Raw genomic sequence first — 18,597 nt, 5'->3', positions numbered from 1 at the left:
GCATACTGAGAATAAAGACTGTCTGGGAATGTGGAAGGGTTTGGAGGCAGCAGCCATCTATTACCAAACCACCCAGTATTAAAGGCCTCCCTGTAGACCAGATACAGTCTGAGGAGAAAGTACTGAGGTTGAAGCTCATTTGGAAGCCTCCTCACAGAGCCTGCTCTTTGTGATAAGACAAGTGGCTTTTCTGGTGACAACATATGTGGTCACTCTGGTTCTGAAAAACACCAACACTTGTACTTTATTGCTGAAGCTTCCCATGACCTGGAGAAAAATCCTTTTCAGCCCCATTTCCCTTCCTTTCTCAGAGATCAATGAGACATGTTGGTGATTAAGTGCAACTTTTTCAGTTCGTGCACAACCTATTTTTTTGATTCCTGTTTGCCTGATTTTTAACTGCCCTTGCAGAGAGAGCTTCCACTAAACGACCAAGCACTCACCAGGGAACATTAGTCCTGAAGGCAGAGTGAAACCTTTCCCTCTCTTGTTTTCTTTTGCTTGCTTCTCTCCTCACAGTGTCTCCCTGTCTTGTAGTCATCAGCTGAAGACACACTCCTCCCCCTAATGCTGACCAAACCTGTCTGCTCCCGGCTGAGAGAAAGGTGGAGTGGGCCTTTTCCACACTTACAAGCCACACCCATGAACCACGTGGATTTCTGGTGGAGCTGGCCAACATTTAGGGCACTTATTTAGCATTCACACCTATCACAACAGCAAGACTCAAGAAGTCAAACAATTCCACCTCTCTGTCCAGGCCCCACATGCCCCTTTAATACCTTTTACTGAATCAGAGCCAAAGAACTAAGCCAGGTGACCATTCTAAAGTGCTCTAGTACCTTCAGAGCACACCTGGATAGTGTTTTATTGTGCTTTTAAAAACTTGTCTAGGAAGCCAATGTCCTCCAGTTTGTGCCCACTGTGGGCAGCAGCAATGTGACGCAAGAACAGGAATCATGTATGACTGTTCACCTTATACTGCTACAAGTCTTCCTGGAAATAGGTAAGGAATATATTTTGAATGAAAAATATTCTTCAGTAGGTAATTTGTCATAAAATGATATAAATATTCATAGAACAGAAGTCAGCATTAAAAGAACATATCTGTGGCAACACATATTTTAAGTAAACTGATTTGTTTTGTGGGTAGGTGGGTGAGTGTATATGTTTTTATCAGATTTGTATACATACACTCCTCATACATACATATATATATACATATATATATATATATATATGATATAAATAATCTCATTTAATCCCAATAAAAACTTAAGGGGGAAGAAAACTGAAACCTTAGGCCAAAGAAATTAAGTAATTTACCCAAGGACTTATAGCTAGTGAAAATATCTTTTTGAATCCCAAATTAACATTTCCATCCAAAGTTGTTCCTTCACTTACATGAACAGCCCTCGACTGTACCTGAGCCAAATAAGTCATTTGTCCAGATGTGTATTTCACAAGTCTGTCTTTCAAAAAATCAAATTGCTGTGTAGCACAAGGAGCCCAGCCTGGTGCCTCTGTGATGACCTGGAGGGATGGGAAGGGGAAGGAGAGGGAGGATAGGGAGGGAGGGGATGTATGTATCATTATGCCTGATTTGCGTTGCTGTATGGCAGAAATCAACACAACATTGTAAAAATTTTAAATAAATATATATATTTAAATTAAAAAATAGAAAAAAAGAAATGTAAAAAAAAAATCAAACAGTAGGAAACAAAGATCTCTGAATCTACAAATACCTTTCATTGAGATTTGGTATTCACTTTTCTTCATCCATTCCTCTCTGTTCATGTACATTTAAAAATTCGAAGTGCCGTGCATGCTTCCTGGTGTAGGAGGGATGCAAAAAACCAGACACAGGGCCTCTCAAAGCTCACAGAGCAGTAGGAGAGGTAGGAGCTGGGAACTGGTAAGAATCATGAAAACTGTATGAAGTGATGCACTGTCCTTTTATGTTACAAGCTTGTTACTCATGAATGGTGTAAGTATTCATGCCTAGGGAAAGTGCACATGGGGATGTAGTTTTGTAACTTACTAACTAGATGACAGAAATTTTCACATTTAAGTCTCCCCACATTTTTGAATTACTTGATTAATACCCCAAATTATTGAGCCACCTGACATTAAATCTGAGATATATTAATATATCATGTGAGCATATAACAGATTGGTCTCATGAAGAACTTGACTATGATAATATAAGATCAAGATTTATCTTTTGATATTGCCAGAAATAAAATGATTTTTACACTATTGCCTCAACTAATTTTGCCAGGGGGTAGGATGGGAAGAGAAAAGGAACACAGTCTTGCATGTAGGACTTAGATTTCTATTAGCCAATCCTCTTGTAAACAGATAATATCAGACAGCAGGCTTAGACCCTCAACAATCTCTCCACCTGTGCTTTCCTGGTGAGAATGTTTTGTCTTTGTAGAATGTGGTTCAGGACACCTTCAGAGCAGAGTTACAAACTAGTGGGCCATGGTTGAAGACTGCCTTTAAGTAGGATTGACTCAAAGATGTGTTTTGTTTGGCCCACTTGGTGAATTTTAGAAATTGCTGCCAGTATATAAAAATAGAAAAATTCACATAGAACTCTGGATTTCTGATCATTCTTGCAAAACTGTAATATTTGATGAAGCTTTACCTCATTCCTGCTTAGACACAGTGGAGATGGTCTGAATGGCAAATGAGATGCCCCCTAAGACATGGTGTACACTGCCCACTTTCTCCCTAACTCCACCAGGCCTTCACCCAGATATCTTACCTGTCTGGTTTCAATAAGCTCTGGGGCTATTGAGTACCATCTTAAATCCTAGGAATAGAAACCCACTTAGATTTTGGGGCTTGTAATTTTCTGGCCCCACAGACACTATGGTGATAGCAAACCTGGCCTGAGATGCAAGACAGCCTCCCATTTCCTGGAGGAAGGATCTGTGGCTACCTTCAAATGAAGGACTAGCTATGGGTAAAACTTTATCTAAGTAGATTAAGGAATAGGAAGACCAAAAAACACAGTCCTATTCTTGAGAAGAAAGTAATTTTGGGGGCTTGCCAGAGTGTATCCTCTCTCTGTAAGCATTATGTCTTTTGTCCCTGGAGAGGAGGAAGAATAAATCTCTACCTGTCAGGACCCTGGTCTCGGCAAACCTTGGCGCTCCAGCCTGTGCTGTAGGTGTCTGTTACCAGAAGTCCCACATCCTACTCAATCTGTCTATATATTAATATACCTATTATTTTATGTGACTTTGTCTATTGGAACATGTAATAATAATAGGAACAACAACAGAAACAAATACTGCTTATTGAGTATAATAGCATATATTAGCCCATTAATTCTCGCAAGGACCCAATGAGTCCAACTCCTTTTATTGTCTCCGCTTTACATATAAGGAAATAAAGTTTAGAGAGGTTAAGAGGTCAAGAGAATTTCTCACATTCACAGAGGCAGCAAGGGATAATGTCCAGGTTTGATTGTACTTAATTTTGGCCACTGGATGGGTGAATGAGCAAGCATTTACAGCATGTATACAATGGACAAAGTGTATCACTTCCATTACTTCCATAATAGAAGCTCCAATACTTTGGCCACCTGATGCGAAGAACTGACTCATTGGAAAAGACCCTGATGCCGGGAAAGATTGAAGGTCAAAGGAGAAGGGGGTAACAGAGTATGAGATGGTTGGATGGCATCACTGACTCAATGGACATGAGTTTGAGCAAACTCTGGGAGATAGTGAAGGACAGGGAAGCCTGGCATGCTATAGTCCATGGGGTTGCAAAGAGTTGGACATGACTTAGTGACTGAACAACATTCCTTCCAATATTAAATCCCCATTTAAAAAGTGAAAAACTGCATGACTTAACAAAAAATCCTATTGCTAACAAGTGGCAGAATCTGAATCTAGAGACAACTTCTCTGATTCCCAGTCCTGTGTTTCTCCTGGGACAACTGCTGCTGTCTCTTTGGGGTTACTTGGTTTCTTTATTAGGACAGAATGCCTCTTTATGCACAACTTTCCAGTTGGTTAGATTTCCAATTGGAAAATAAAACTTTCTCACTCATAACAAAAACAGTCACAAAGAACTTAGACTGAAATCTGGACATTCTGGTTAAAAATAAAGTATTGGGTGGCATGTAACCTGAGATAATATCAGAACACGATCAATCACCTGTAAGAACCAGCTGTACTTCAAAAGAGATGATTTTAAGGTAGGCTCATAAAAAGAGAGGAATCTGAGATTTGAGAACCAAGTGAATGGGCAAATGGCCAATCTTACAGCACTCCGAGTAGAAGAGTACCCAGAACCAACACAGATCTCAGAAATGAGAGGTGGCTAAACTCCACTATTTCCACTAAGCTGAAAAGAATAGTGACCTCCTTTTCTGATCTGCACCCAGTCACTCATTCTCTCAGCTCACCCCAAATAATGCCAGAATAGGGGTCACAGTAAGAAACTAATGAATAATTTGTTAAGGTGTATGTGTGTTCATATCAGGATAACTATGGGGCTGAGTGTGCTGGGTATGGATGAGAGGTTGCTGAGGACAATTCTCACTTCATTCAGAGTGGTCCAACAATGTCAAGTATATTTCAGGTCACTCTCAATCTGGAAGATCCTTGAAGATGGAAGGGTTTAGAGCCCTGATTTGTTTCTTAGGTTCATTCCAGAGCTTGCAGTTTCTAAAGTATGTTCCACGGGTCATCAGTTCCATGAGATGCTCCTCACAAAACGGGGTTGTCACCAAGTTAGTCTGGGGACAGCTGTACATTCTAGTCCCTTCTTAGAGATTTACAGTGAAGTTTAAAGGCTCTGATAATTCCTACAGTTAAGAAAACTGCTTAGCTTGGTTTATCCCAGTGTTTCCAAAGTGTATTTGGGAAGGACAGCATTTTCTTTCATGTAGTTCTTGTGTGCATTTTACAGAACTAGTGTTCTTCAGAACACAGTTTGAGCAACTCCCTAAGTCACTTGGAAGAGGTAAATTCTGCTGAGTGAGCTCTTTTATGGGGAGCAAAGAAGTGAAGAAAATATTCATGAACATGTAGAAAATTTTCAGTTATAAAGGACATATGATAAAATACGAGAATTAGTCTCCTTCTTACTCCAAATTTCATATTTTATTCTCTACAGGTAACTAATAACAATATTTTCTGGTGTATCCTGTTAAACGTGTATAAACATTTATACAAATGGGAATATCTTCTACCTGCTTTTTCATTTTAAAAGCTTAGTGAGTCTTTCTATATCAGCATGTGAATATTGGCCTCATTATCTTTAACAGCAGCATAGGAGTCCATTACAGCAATACACTCCAATTTCTTTAAACTACTTGTTAATAGAGGCATAGGATTTAGGGGGAGGTTTCCTGCAACAAAAGAGATTAAGCCATGTAGACTTATTCTAGGATGAAGACTAAGCCCTCAGGTCTCTTTTGGTCTTGATTGATTATCCCCATCGTGTAGCTTAGAGTATATCAGCCCATCTATCAAGATGTCTAGGGGGGTGGGGTGCACATTTCGCTGGCTTATTTACTTTTTTTTTTTCCGATTATTTTTATTAGTTGGAGGCTAATTACTTTACAATATTGTAGTGGTTTTTGTCATACATTGATATGAATCAGCCATGGATTTACATGTATTCCCCATCCCGATCCCCCCTCCTACCTCCCTCTCCACCTGATTCCTCTGGATCTTCCCAGTGCACCAGACCCTAGCACTTGTCTCATGCATATTTACTTTTAAAGCATTTGCTTTGCTTTGCAGGGTCAGTGAACTTTGCAATCCTACCTCAGACATGAAATAAGGTGCCCACTAGATGCATAAAGTCACTGCTGGGTGCTTTTACATCTTGATTGATTCTATGGATTGTGATCTCATTTCTATGAGGCTTCCCTCCCTCATAGTCCTCACATTCTGAGTCTTCTGCATCACAAGGCAGATGAATGAGGAGCCAGCTTCTGCTCTCATCCCACATTCTCCTTTCTTGTCAAGTAATGAGAACATGTTGCAACAAACTTTGTCACTAAAAACTAAGCAGCTCCACTTCTGGAAAGTAAAAAATGAAAATACTTCCCTTTCAAAAGTATTGAAAATAGCAAGTTTTCTGGGACAAAATTAAAACTCAGGGATCACAGAGTTTATTTTTGGCAGAATCAAATGTGGTTTTATGAGTCTGCAGCCCTAAGATCAGTGACTCAGAACAGACTTTTCTCCTCAGGTCCTTTGGAACTCTGAAATTTCCCAAGTTAGTCTGGCCCTTCATGTTCACTGCTGATAAGGGGAAGACTGCAGGGAAGTCCTTCTTCAGCTGATACTGACTCAGAGTCTAAGGATTTGAAGAGATTCAGCCTCATTTGCAGAAAGCATAGGGTTTGCCCCTGACCTGCCTCTTAAGAAATCTTTATGCAGGTCAGGAAGCAACAGCTAGAACTGGACATGGAACAACAGACTGGTTCCAAACAGGGAAAGGAGTACATCAAGGCTGTATATTGTCACCCTGCTTATTTAACTTATATGCCAAGTACATCACGAGAAATGCTGGGCTGGATGAAGCACAAGCTATAATCAAGATTGCCAGGGGAAATATCAATAATCTCAGATATGCAGATGGCACCACCCTTATGGCAGAAAGCAAAGAACTAAAGAGGCTCTTGATGAAAGCAAAGAGGAGAATGAAAAAGTTGGCTTCAAACTCAACATTCAGAAAACTAAGATCATGGCATCTTGTCCCATCACTTCATGGCAAATAGATGGGGAAACAATGGCAACAGTGAAAGACTTTATTTCTGGGGGCTTCAAAATCACTGGAGATGGTGACTGCAGCCATGAAATTAAAAGACACTTACTCCTTGGAAGAAAAGCTATGACCAACCTAGACAGCATATTAAAAAGCAGAGACATTACTTTGCCAACAAAGGTCTGTCTAGTCAAAGCTATGGTTTTTCCAGTAGTCATGTATGGATGTGAGAGTTGGACTGTAAAGAAAGCTGAGCGCTGAAGAATTGATGCTTTTGAACTGTGGTGTTGGAGAAGACTCTTGAAAGTCTCTTGGACTGCAAGGAGATCCAACCAGTCCATCCTAGAGGAAATCAGTCCTGAATATTCATTGGAAGGACTGATGCTGAAGCTGAAACTCCAGTACGTTGGCCACATGATGCAAAGAACTGACTCATCTGAAAAGATCCTGATTCTGGGCAAGATTGAAGATGGGAGAAGGGGCTGATAGAGAATGAGGTGGTTGGATGGCATCACCAAGTCAATGGACATGAGTTTGAGTAAACTCCAGTAGATGGTGATGGACAGGGAGGCCTGGTATGCTGCAGTCCATGGGGTTACAAAGAGTTGGACACGACTGAGTGACTGAACTGAATAGAACTGAACTGATAGGGTTTCCTAGTCACTCATGGTCACATATTCCAGGTGGGAGAAAGGGAGCAGAGAGCTCTTCACCACTGCACCCACACTCATCAGCCTTCTCTTTTTCAGTTTTCCACCTTATGGTAATAATTTCTGGTTGGTGATATACCTGGGCAACCTAGCAGAAGCAAATGCACACCTGTTCTGGAAGAGCAATGCCACAATTTGGGCCTTAAAGGTCTCACACACTGAAGAATAAACCTTCTTAAAGAGCTTACAATACAAATTCACAAAACACTAAAGGAAATGATCCTTTGTGAATGAAGCAGTGGATAAAATACGCAGGATGATTACCAACTCCAAAACTTGAGATGAAATACCATAAAATACTGTAAATGTGTTAGACTTCAGTTAAACAGATTAAAAAAATAAACACATAAGGAGAGAAAATAAAAACAATGAAGTATAAGAACCAAATAGAATTTCTAGAAATGAAAACATATTAAGGAAACTGAAGACTTAATAAACATATTAAACAAAAGACTAGATATAACTGGATAGGGAATTAGTGAATCAGCAGACAGATTTGAGAGCATTACACAAAACTCATCATGGAGAGGTTTAGAAGGATTTGTCAAAGTAGTTGGGAGAGGTAATGAAAAAAGTGAGAGCATCAAACATCTATACAAGTTTAATAGGAATTCTGAAAGAAAAAAATAGAGTCTGGAGAAGAGAAAAGATGATAAAGCTGAGAATTTTCCAGAATTGGTGAAAATTGCAAATCTTTAAATTGAAGGTGAACAATGAATCCTGGGCACTACAAAAAAAATAAATTCATTCCTAGTCATATTATAGTGAAGTTTCAGGAGAAAAGGGGAAATTTGTAATAGTAGTCAGAGAAATGCAGATTATTAAAGACAAAAATTAGACCAATAATAGACTTGTCAATAGCAATAATAAAGATACTGAGATGATACCTGCAAATTGCTAAACAAAACCAATCATCAACCTAAAACTTATCAGCTAATTTATCATTGAAGCTTGAGAGTAAAATAAAGACATAGTCGGACAAACAAAGACTACCCTTCCTGAAAAATTTCCTTAAGAAAGCTTTTTTTTTTTTTTAACTGCACAAAGAAGCCAGCACCTGAAAGAAAATAAAGGGTGAATGCAGTAATGATTAACAAATAAACTGGTAATTGATAGTAAATTCAAATAAGTATTCACTATTCAAAACACTAATATTAAGCACAATGAGTATGATATTAGATAATAATGCCTTAAGATGGAGTAGTTGATTACAGTTAGGCTTTTAAAACATTTTTGTGTTGTTTAGAAGGAAAGAGATCTTAATTCATTTTAAAGTTTGTTAGTGCACTAATACATTTTTTTTAAATGTAAGAATAAGTACTTAAAGAATAGAAAGAGTAGGCAGAGGAGAAAAGGGAGAAATAAACAAAGCTGATGGGAGAATCAACTCAATCGGAGAATGTAAGAAATGTCAAAGCAGAAGCTAAGTAGAAAAAATAGAAACCACATTAAAAATTAAAGAACAAAATGCATATATGTGTATAATTGAGTCATTTTGCTGTATAGCAGAGATTAGCACATTATAACACTTCAATGAAAAATAAATAAAAATTAAAGGACATCACCACAGAGATTTTTAAAAGCTGGAAGCCAATACTGTGAAAAATCATTTCAAAATTACTGCTTTCACTATATTAATTTTGGAAGTATTAAAAAAATTTTAAAAACTACATTTGAAAACAGAAATAAAGCACAGTTCTCTGGAAAAAAATAAATTGCCAAAGTAGAATTAATAACAGAAAATCTAAATGAAACATAGCTTTAGAGAAATCTACTTTGAAACGTCTCTCTTTCTTTTTCAGTTCACATGCTAAGTAATCTTTAATGAACTGATAATTCTCATTTTATACAAAGTGTTCCAGAAAACAAAAAGTGGGAAAAAATTCCAATATATTTCATGAAGTTAATATGCTGCTGGTAATAAAAGTAGACAGGATAATATAATAATTGAAATTATAGTCCAGATCCTTAATAAAACATTGCAAACTAAATACTGTGATTAGGTGGGAATTAATCTCAGGAATGTAAGGATGATTTAACACTAAAAATATTTATCAATGTAATTTTCTTTATCAACAGATAAGAACAGAAACCCATGTGGTTATCTCAATAGATGTAGAAATGTATTTTTTAAAAAATTCAACAATTGTTCCTAATCGGAGTTTTAGTAAATGAGAAAGAGATAGGAATTTCCTTTCTCAAATCAAGAATGTCTACCCAAAACCAACAGAAACTATTGTTTAATGGTAAAATATAAGAAGCAGATTTTTAAAAGTTGGGGATAGAACAAGTATGACACAATTATAGCTTCTAGTAATATTGAACAAGAGGTTTTCATTATAAGAAGAAGAAGAAATTAAATATTTAAGGACTAAAAAGAAAGAAAATTAAAAACTCCCATATTCTCAGAGAAAAAGGTATTATCTATGTCAGTACAGTCCAATAGAACATTTTTCAATGAGTGAAAAGTTCTGTTATTGTATCTCTGTTGTCCGCTATGGTAGTCAATAATCATACATGGTTCTTAAGCACATAAAATAGAACTAGAAAGGGTGGAAACTAAATTTCTTATTTTATTTAAGATTAATTTTAAGTAGCCACATACGGGTAGTGGCACTCAAATTTGACAGCCTTGAACTATACAGAATATCTAAGACAATCTTGGACTTATTTGAATTAATAAGAGAATGACTAAGTTTGCTGAATGCAAAATCAATATATAACACTCAATATTGTTTCTAAACACTAGTAATAACCAATTATAAAATATCATTTAAAAGGTACTACTCAGAGTAGTGATCATAACCATAAGATAGCTAGAACTATATCAAACAAAAATAAATGTATGACTAATACCAAGTAAATTATAAAACTTTGGAAAGAAATATGAAAGCAGACCTATGAATGAAGACTTATTTATGGGTGAGCAGATTGACTATTTCAAAATGTCAGTTCTGCTCAGAATACTGTAAATTCAGTGCAATTCCAGTCAAAATCTCTACAGGGTATGTGTGGAACTTGATAAACAGACCCTAAAATTCATGTGGAAGACTAAAAGGCTAAAAATAGCTAAGACAATGTTGAAAAAATAACAAGGAAGAAAAATACCAGATAACAAAAATTATTTAGAAAGCAATTATAACAAAAATATGTGACAGTGGTATGGGTTTGGACAGAGAGATCAATGGAACTAAATAAAGTCTAGATATATACCACATTTATATGGGAACTGGTATGTAATAGAGAGGACATTACAACCAGTAGAGACAGGACAGACTAGTCAAAACGGTACTGGAACAACTGGTGATCCTTCCAAATAAAGAGACACCTACTCTACACTCTACCCCAAAATAAATTCTACACAGGGAACTATACTCAGTATTTTATAAAAACCTATGATGGAAAAGAATCTGAAAAATTATATATATATATATATATATATATATATATACATATATATATATATGTGTATATATATAACTGAATCACTGCGCTGAAACCAGCACAACATTGTAAATCAACTATACTTCAATAAATTTTTTTAAAATTCTAATAATTTAAGCACCTAAATGTGAAAAGCAAAATATTAAGCTGTAATTAAAAAACACAAAATATTTTTCATGTCTGGTTTTAAATATCAGTATCCTATAACCAATAAGAAAAAGTAGAAAAACAAAACAAAGAAAAAATATGCAGAGGATATGAAGAAGCAATTTCCAGAGGAGAAAAATCTCAAAGTTCAGTAAACATGAGAAGATCAGCTGCACTAAGAATTCATTAAAATTTCTAGTGACCTTTTATTGCCTGTATATCAAATGGACAAAAATAGAAAGTTGAAGCATAGCGAGAGTTGATGAGTGTATGGAAATGGGAATTTCACCATCCTTTGACTTCATTACATAACTGTATCTGGAGTGAGAGAATCTTCCACTTCAGGCCCCTCTGCAGCCGCGTTGAAAGCACAGGGCAAGAACCCACAGAAGACCTCGTGGCCGGCTCGTGCACACCTCAGAGTTAGAACCTTGGGCTTTCTTAAAGGGACAGAGCACCCACATGCAGAAGTACAGATCCAGGAAAGGCAGAGTACTAGACATACACTGTAAATAAATAAAAGAAGTAGATAGTGTTGGCGGTCGATGTTCTGCTGTGGAAGAAAGAACATTTGACAGAATTCTGTGAGCGAGCCTATGGGTCTCTGTTTCCTCATTGGAAAGACACAGGGATCAGACCGCAGAGACAACTTCATCCCAGTGTAAGGGCCTATGGATGAGGATCCTTCCACAGCTCTGGGAAACAAGCCACCCAAGATCAACAGAGGCTCCTGGCCTATTATTGGCCAGCACATTGACAACTCTGGCTCTGTGGGATCCACAGTCCTGGAGGTTGTAGGCCTGGAGTAGGGCACAGCTTTGCAAAGCTACAAGCTTGAACCAAGCAGAGAGAAGACAGGACAGGGGAATTTCCAGCCAGAGAGTAAGACAAAAGATTTATGAAGTCTCTTAACGGCCCCTTCCTTTTAGTTCCTTTGTTCTAAGCCACAGATTGGTCTCACAGAAGAGGATCTAGAAAATAGAAATATTAGGCCAAGAACAGAGTGCCATGCATGGCCAACATGTTTATTAGAGCCATGAAGAGATGGCTGAGCCACCTTAGAGGTCTGATGTTACAGGGGGTTTGAATGTGTTTATAGGTGGTCGTGCCTGGGTACTCAGTTGCTAAGTCATATCTGACTCTTTGTGACCCCATGGACTGTAGCCCACCAGGCTCCTCTGTCCATGGGATTTCCCAGGCAAGAATACTGGAGTGGGTCACATTGAAGAGGTCTAAAACCTTCATGCTAATAGATCTTCTATGAAATGTTCATGTCATGGTCATATCTGCCCTATATAGTAATCTTTTGACACTCTACTATCTAATGTATTTTAGGCTATAAAATTAACAAAGTTCTCTTGGACTTCCACATGAAAGGCATTAATTCTCATTGAATACTGGTATTGGATTGGCCAAAATTTTCATTTAAGTTTTTGTGAGATGTAATAGAAAAACCCAGACTAAATTTTTGGCCAACCAAATATATTAGGAATGACTGAAGTCAAGATATTAAGCCTAGCTCTTGTGTTCATGGGCTGGGTGACCTTGGGTGAACCTCTTGATTGTGTTACATCTGTTTTCCCATCTGGCAAAATGGAGTTCATCATGTTTCTCTTTCTCTCCCTCCTTCACTCCCTCTCCCCCTCCTCTCTATGGAGAGTTATAAAAAATAAGCAACAGTCCAGATGAAAAAACACTCCATGCCTCTTAGAGGAAAAGCAGAGTGGAAACCCAAGGCGCAGTATGTGCATAAGACAGGACAACTGGGCTCCATGCTGATTCCTAGGACCTATAATTGCATCAGCCTGTGCCTTAGCTTCCCATCAACAAGAAGGGCAAAGGACATCCACCTCACTCTTACCTCACAGTTGTCCTACCAGTCTCTGGGAACTCCAGATAATGTAGTAGGCCAGGATTGCCCTAAATTACATCCTGCAATGAGGCCTTAGTTTAAGAACTGGCTAATTTTAAGAACTTTCCTATTTCACACTGAATGCTAACCCTATATTCTTTAGTTTCAACAGCTTCCTAATATGGATCAGACTTATTCCAAGATCTGAGCACACTTTGTAATAATCATTTGAGAGCCCTATAATTTCTGTAACCAGCCTCTGCCCTTTCTATTTCCCTTCACGGCACAGATCAAAGGTATTACTTTTTTTTTTTTTTTTTTTTATGATGGAGCAAAGGTGTTTTATTTAACATAGTGTGAGTATATATACTGTCTTACAAGGTAGCTATTCTCAGCAAAGATAAAAATCAAAATTCCAGACTTACAAAACTTAAGGCGTATTACTTTTATCAAAAGTACTTGCATTATTTCATTCTTAGATAGGCCAAAAGGTAGATGTCTAATGTACAGGCTTGACAGGGTGAGGAAAAAAATGTAGGGTCTTTCCCAATATACAAGTAGATGCCATCCACTCCTAAGTCCAGCCCTGGAAGGATGTCCTTCCACCATAAGGGGAAATATGGCTGCTGGCTGGGCTGTTCACCTTAGCATCTTCAATAGGATGGGCTCTTTATCAAAGAATCTTGGAATGTTTGGAGAGAGAGGAGGGTACACAGAATAGTGAGGAGTGAACATAGATCCTGTGAGAAGTGATGAGAGATCTTGGGAAGTTCAGCCTCCTAAAGGAATTATTAATTCAACACACATTGATGGGCTTTTATGTATGGGCAGAGTTCTGTAGTCAGTTCTAGGGAAAGGTATGGGCACAATGCCCAGGAGGGGACAAAGCAGCTATTTGTAAATACTACAAAGACTCTCACGTAAAAGAGCAGAAGGATCAAGGGGAAAGGGAGCTAACATGTAATGAGCTTCCTATGTCAGGAATTCTACATGTAGTGTATATTTAATGTGCAACCGGAAACCCACACATCATGGGCCCACATGCTGGGGGCTGAGAAGTCTGTTCTCTGCCTTACCTTTACACCCTTCTACCTGAATTGAGTAGGTTTTTCTTCTTGGTGGCCCATCTAATGATCTGGTCTCATCAGGTGCTCATTAATTAAACACATATGCACACAGTGTTAACTCAAGGCTCCAGTCTATGGAAATATTAAAGCAGAGTCTGATTTACTGTCTATCAAGGACACTACCAAAGGAATTCCAGCAATGGGTGGAAGTATGCGGAAAGTGTAGGCTCTATAATTAGAAAGAACCCCAGTTCACTGCAAAGCCTACTGGTTTGGGGGCAGTTACTTCATCTCTTTGAGCCTTCATTTCTCCAACTGTTTATGAGTGATAAATGTAGGTAAAGAAGCTAACAAACAGTAGATACTTATTACTTACTCCTTATATTTGCAGCTCAGTGCTTCTAAACCTCTTCTCTGTGATAGGAAAGATGCATTGCAGCCTGTCTTCCTCACACCAGTAAAGGCAAAAAGGCCTGCCTATCCCAATGTCTGGATCCCCCTGGTGACTCAGCAGTAAAGAATCCACTTGTAATGTAGAAGACGCGGGTTTGATCCCTGGGTTGGGAAGATCCCCTGGAGAAGGAAATGGCAACCTACTCCAGTATTCTTTCTGGGAAAATCCCATGGACAGAGGAGCTTGGTGGGCTACAGTCCATGGGGTCACAAGAGTCAGACACTGCTTAGCGACTAAACTACCACCACCATCCATCCCAATGTCTAAAAGGCCAAATTAGAGCTAAGTTTTTAGCTTATGACTTAATTATTTTAATATACAGAGAATTTTTCATGGAACTTCCCTTCCCTTAATGCTACCAGTAGCCCTTATCAGTCATTTATACTACAGTGTGAATGAGCTTGAGATACTTCCCTTAAGAGCACTTTTCAAGATTGGGGTGAAAATGGCATCAGACTCCCAGTGTCTCAGTGAAAATTATCTTTACAAATAAAGTGAGTCCTACATGTACAGTCTGCCAATTTTTAGTGCTCCCTTTGCTCCATGCCTTATCAACATGCAAACTTTTTACTAGACAAAGTAAGGCAAAATGCACATTTTCTAATAAAGCAGAAATAATTACTTTGGATAACCTTTGAGCAAGACCATGTAGATTTATTAAAAACTAAAATTTTAATTTATATGTATATTGAAAAAAATACATTTTTGCAGAATTTTCTTGTTTATACATCCCCACAAGCCTCAACAAAATTGAATTTTATAATCAGAAAGATTTCATCAAGGTTCATTTTAGAACAGTATAAATAGAAATCAAACATTTCAGGAAATGATTGGCTTTAGTCAGAAGATACAAAATTTAATTTTTCAGCATACAGTGTCAAGATATTATTTCTGTAGCTCCCACCTTTGTAGGGGAAGACACATTACTATTTGCAAGAGCAGAATAGTGAATGGCTAAAAGCCACTTTCATTTACTCAATTCAGACAGTATGAGATTATGAAACAGATTCTTATGAAGAAATAGAGGGTTTTAACTTTTTTTGATTACAAAATACCCAGATGTTTAGCTCACTTCCTCCTCTATTTGATTTGCAGAGCACTTAGAATTGTAACTGAATTTACTTCACTTCTCTGTATCACAGGTCACCCTGAGGATGAAGTTAGGCTGGGGTAACCACCACTCTTCCCTTTGGGATCAAATTGTCAACGAACATAACCACAGGATTTCTGACTCCCTGAGGGCAATTTTTCAGTAAAGAGTGACTAGAATCAGAAGAATCTTGGACTTTTATTTTCTCTCTCTTTTCCTTCCAACACCCTTCTCCCCAACACTGCCCCCGTCGAACTAAGTCACGTAGATGAGAGGGGAGGATGGTCAAGAGGGAGTGTAAGAAATTGTCCTAATACCTTGAAGATACTTGAATGAATCATGTACAAAGAGGTTTTCAGAAACCAGAAAATATATCACTCTGTCTCATTTTACACTAGTTCAATTTTTTGAGTCCATATTCATTTCTTGGATTAGTCTCCTGAAATATGCACTTACACAAATCAAAGAACTTTAAAAAATGAGGTATAATTAGCATATAGCAATATGTTAGTTCAGGTGTACAATATACTAATTCAATATTTGTTTATATAGTAAAATAAGCATCACAATAAATCTAACTAATGTCTATCTCCATACATAGTTATACATTTTTTTCTTGTGATGAGAACTTTTAAGATATAATCTTAGCAATTTTCATATATGTAATATAATACTATTAACTGTAGTCACCATGCTGCATATCACCCAAGAACTTTTAATGTACAAAGTTTTTGGATAATCCTCTATAATCTTAAAAATGAAATTATTCGTAAGTGGAGTAGGGAAATCTTCGAGCAGATTTTTGTTGTTGTTTTAAAGCAAGTTAAAATCAGTAGCAGCTACTCGTGAAAATAATCACACATTTAACTTTTGCTCAATAATGGTTTGAGTTCAGCTAAAAATTCAGGATACAGAGAATGATGGAACATGCAACAGGATGAAAACCTATAGAGCCCATGCCACTTAAGTAAACTTTCCAGACTTTTATTAATAGCTGTGCAAATCTTCAGGCAAAATCCTCAAAAGGTTCTGAGAATACATCCTTCCTTTATATCTGACAATTTTTTACAACTGTCTAATTGAAACTCTTTAGAGATTAGTTTGAGTTAAATAGAGGGGGAAAATAATATAAAACTACAGCTGAACCATTGCACAGTACACTATTTCTACCTAATAAATTAGTGCATTTTTTAATTTAGTAAAAATCAAGTGATCTGACAACACAATCTTTGCCAAGCACTTGTGATAACAAACTGTCTCTTGACATCCATATTTATTGATTATTGATAAATCAGCTTAACATTTTTGGGGAAATAAGCAAGGTATAAATCAGTTAAGCAAAGGGAAAAATTTTCTAACAGCTAACTTTACTCACAAAGTCATTTTAGAGCCTGAGTAAATCTGTAAAATGAAGAAAGTACCTCATGCCCCTCTTCCTTTCTCATCCACTTTTGTGGCTAAATGGAGTGAGTAAGCAGAAACCTAAAATGTTGGCCCCTGAGTAGCCAAACAGTAACTTGCTGGAAGTAACTTGCTGATGGCTGAAAGAAGTGAGTCTAACGACGAACTCAAAACAAAGATAAAATTTTTTATCACCAGCTAGGTTACAAGTGAGGCATCCTTGGTTCAAAATTCAGGAAATCAGAAAATACTTACAATCATTATAAATGTACCCAAGAATTCAGAGAGTGTTTCCTTGGCTAAAGTGTTCTTCAAGACCAATCTCTGCTTCAAGCTTTTTTTCTTTTGTTCCATCTCAGGCTGCATCTTGGGGCTTCTTCAAAGACCACTCGTTTCACCAACACCTGCTTCTTCTGATCCCTACTTCACTGGCACATAAAAGTTTTTAACAACTGCTCACAGGTTCCTGGAGATGCCTGATTAGGTTATCCAGTCCCAATTAGAACCTGTGGTTTACTCCTCTGGTGGTGAAGTTGTCCTTCCGTGGTTGCTGCTGTTTATTTGAAATGGCCAGGTAGAACCTGAAATCCTGAAAATAACCCTTTTTGTGCCTGATGGATTAATCATTACCTTTATTTTCATGGTACTTTTTTTCTCTGTTGGTTTTTTTTTTTCAAGAGATGAGAAAAGAGATGTATTGGTTGCATCGTTGCCAAACCACAGCGATGGGCTCCAATCCAGGAGAGATTTACATGTTGCACAATTGCAAGCTTCTAACTTTTTTTTTTTTCCCTATTCAGAAATGGTTGGTTGAAGTGTAGCTTGGCACATATACATCCAGTGTAAACATTCTTCTCTGAAGGCACTTTCATGCACATTATAGAACATGAATAAAATATAGATATGTTGTTCTGCAAAATTAATCACTCTTTTTTTCTTCCAGTAACATTTCAGTGATTTAATTACAGCTCCCTGATGATGTTGAGAACCACTGCATTTCTTCCAGAGATGAAGAAATTACCATGTTTGTGCTCAGCATCTCAGTCACTCTTTGCGACCCCACAGACTATAACCCATCAGGCTCCTCTGTCCATGGGATTATCCCAGGAAGAACACCAGAGCAGGTTGCCATTTCCTTCTCCAGGGGCTCTTGACCTAGGGATCCAACCTGCATCTCCTACACTAGCAGGCAGATTCTTTACCACTGAGCCACCTGGGAAGACCTGAAGAAATTAACATAGAGAGAGACAATTGCAAGTTTCACATGGCAAGTCTGTAGAACAGAATGGGATCTCCTGTTCGGATCCTGTAGCTGGGATTCATCTGCCCAAGATAGCTTGGAATCCAGAATCAAAATGATGGAGAAACCAGCTTCTTAAGAAGCATTCCAGTTTGAAAACCAAGTTGCTCTCCTTCATTTACCATGAAATACTTAGGCAAAATCTATAGTAAGTAAACAACAGTAGCTTGAAAGTCTATACTGCTTAGATATTACTGAGTCAGAAGGAGCTCAGCCTGAGTATATGTCACCCCAATTAAACAAGGAAGGGAGTAAAGATACCTAAACAAGGCTCCTGAGTTATGTTTTTTAAGTTTGATGAATAACATCCCTACAGACAGCAAACTGTCTTCAAGACTAGCTTCTCATCACATCAAACATTCAAGTTTTGTTTTTCAAAACTAGTTTG

At 37.7% G+C, this 18,597-nt stretch overlaps 1 protein-coding gene across 1 annotated transcript in view; it reads right to left on the bottom strand.

Moving 5' to 3' along the window:
* Nucleotides 1–17,490, bottom strand: part of AQP9 (aquaporin 9) — a 43,536-nt gene extending 26,046 nt beyond the window's left edge. The window contains exon 1 of the mRNA XM_043921031.1: nt 17,165–17,490. Within this exon, the coding sequence (XP_043776966.1) occupies nt 17,165–17,275 (111 nt within the window). The 5' untranslated portion in view covers nt 17,276–17,490. The remainder of the gene's footprint in view (nt 1–17,164) is intronic.
* Nucleotides 17,491–18,597: the final 1,107 nt, after the last annotated feature.

The sequence above is a fragment of the Cervus elaphus genome, chromosome 12, assembly GCF_910594005.1.
Source record: "Cervus elaphus chromosome 12, mCerEla1.1, whole genome shotgun sequence".
NCBI classification, from domain to species: Eukaryota; Metazoa; Chordata; class Mammalia; order Artiodactyla; family Cervidae; genus Cervus; species Cervus elaphus.
This window is presented reverse-complemented; position numbering and strand designations above follow the sequence as displayed.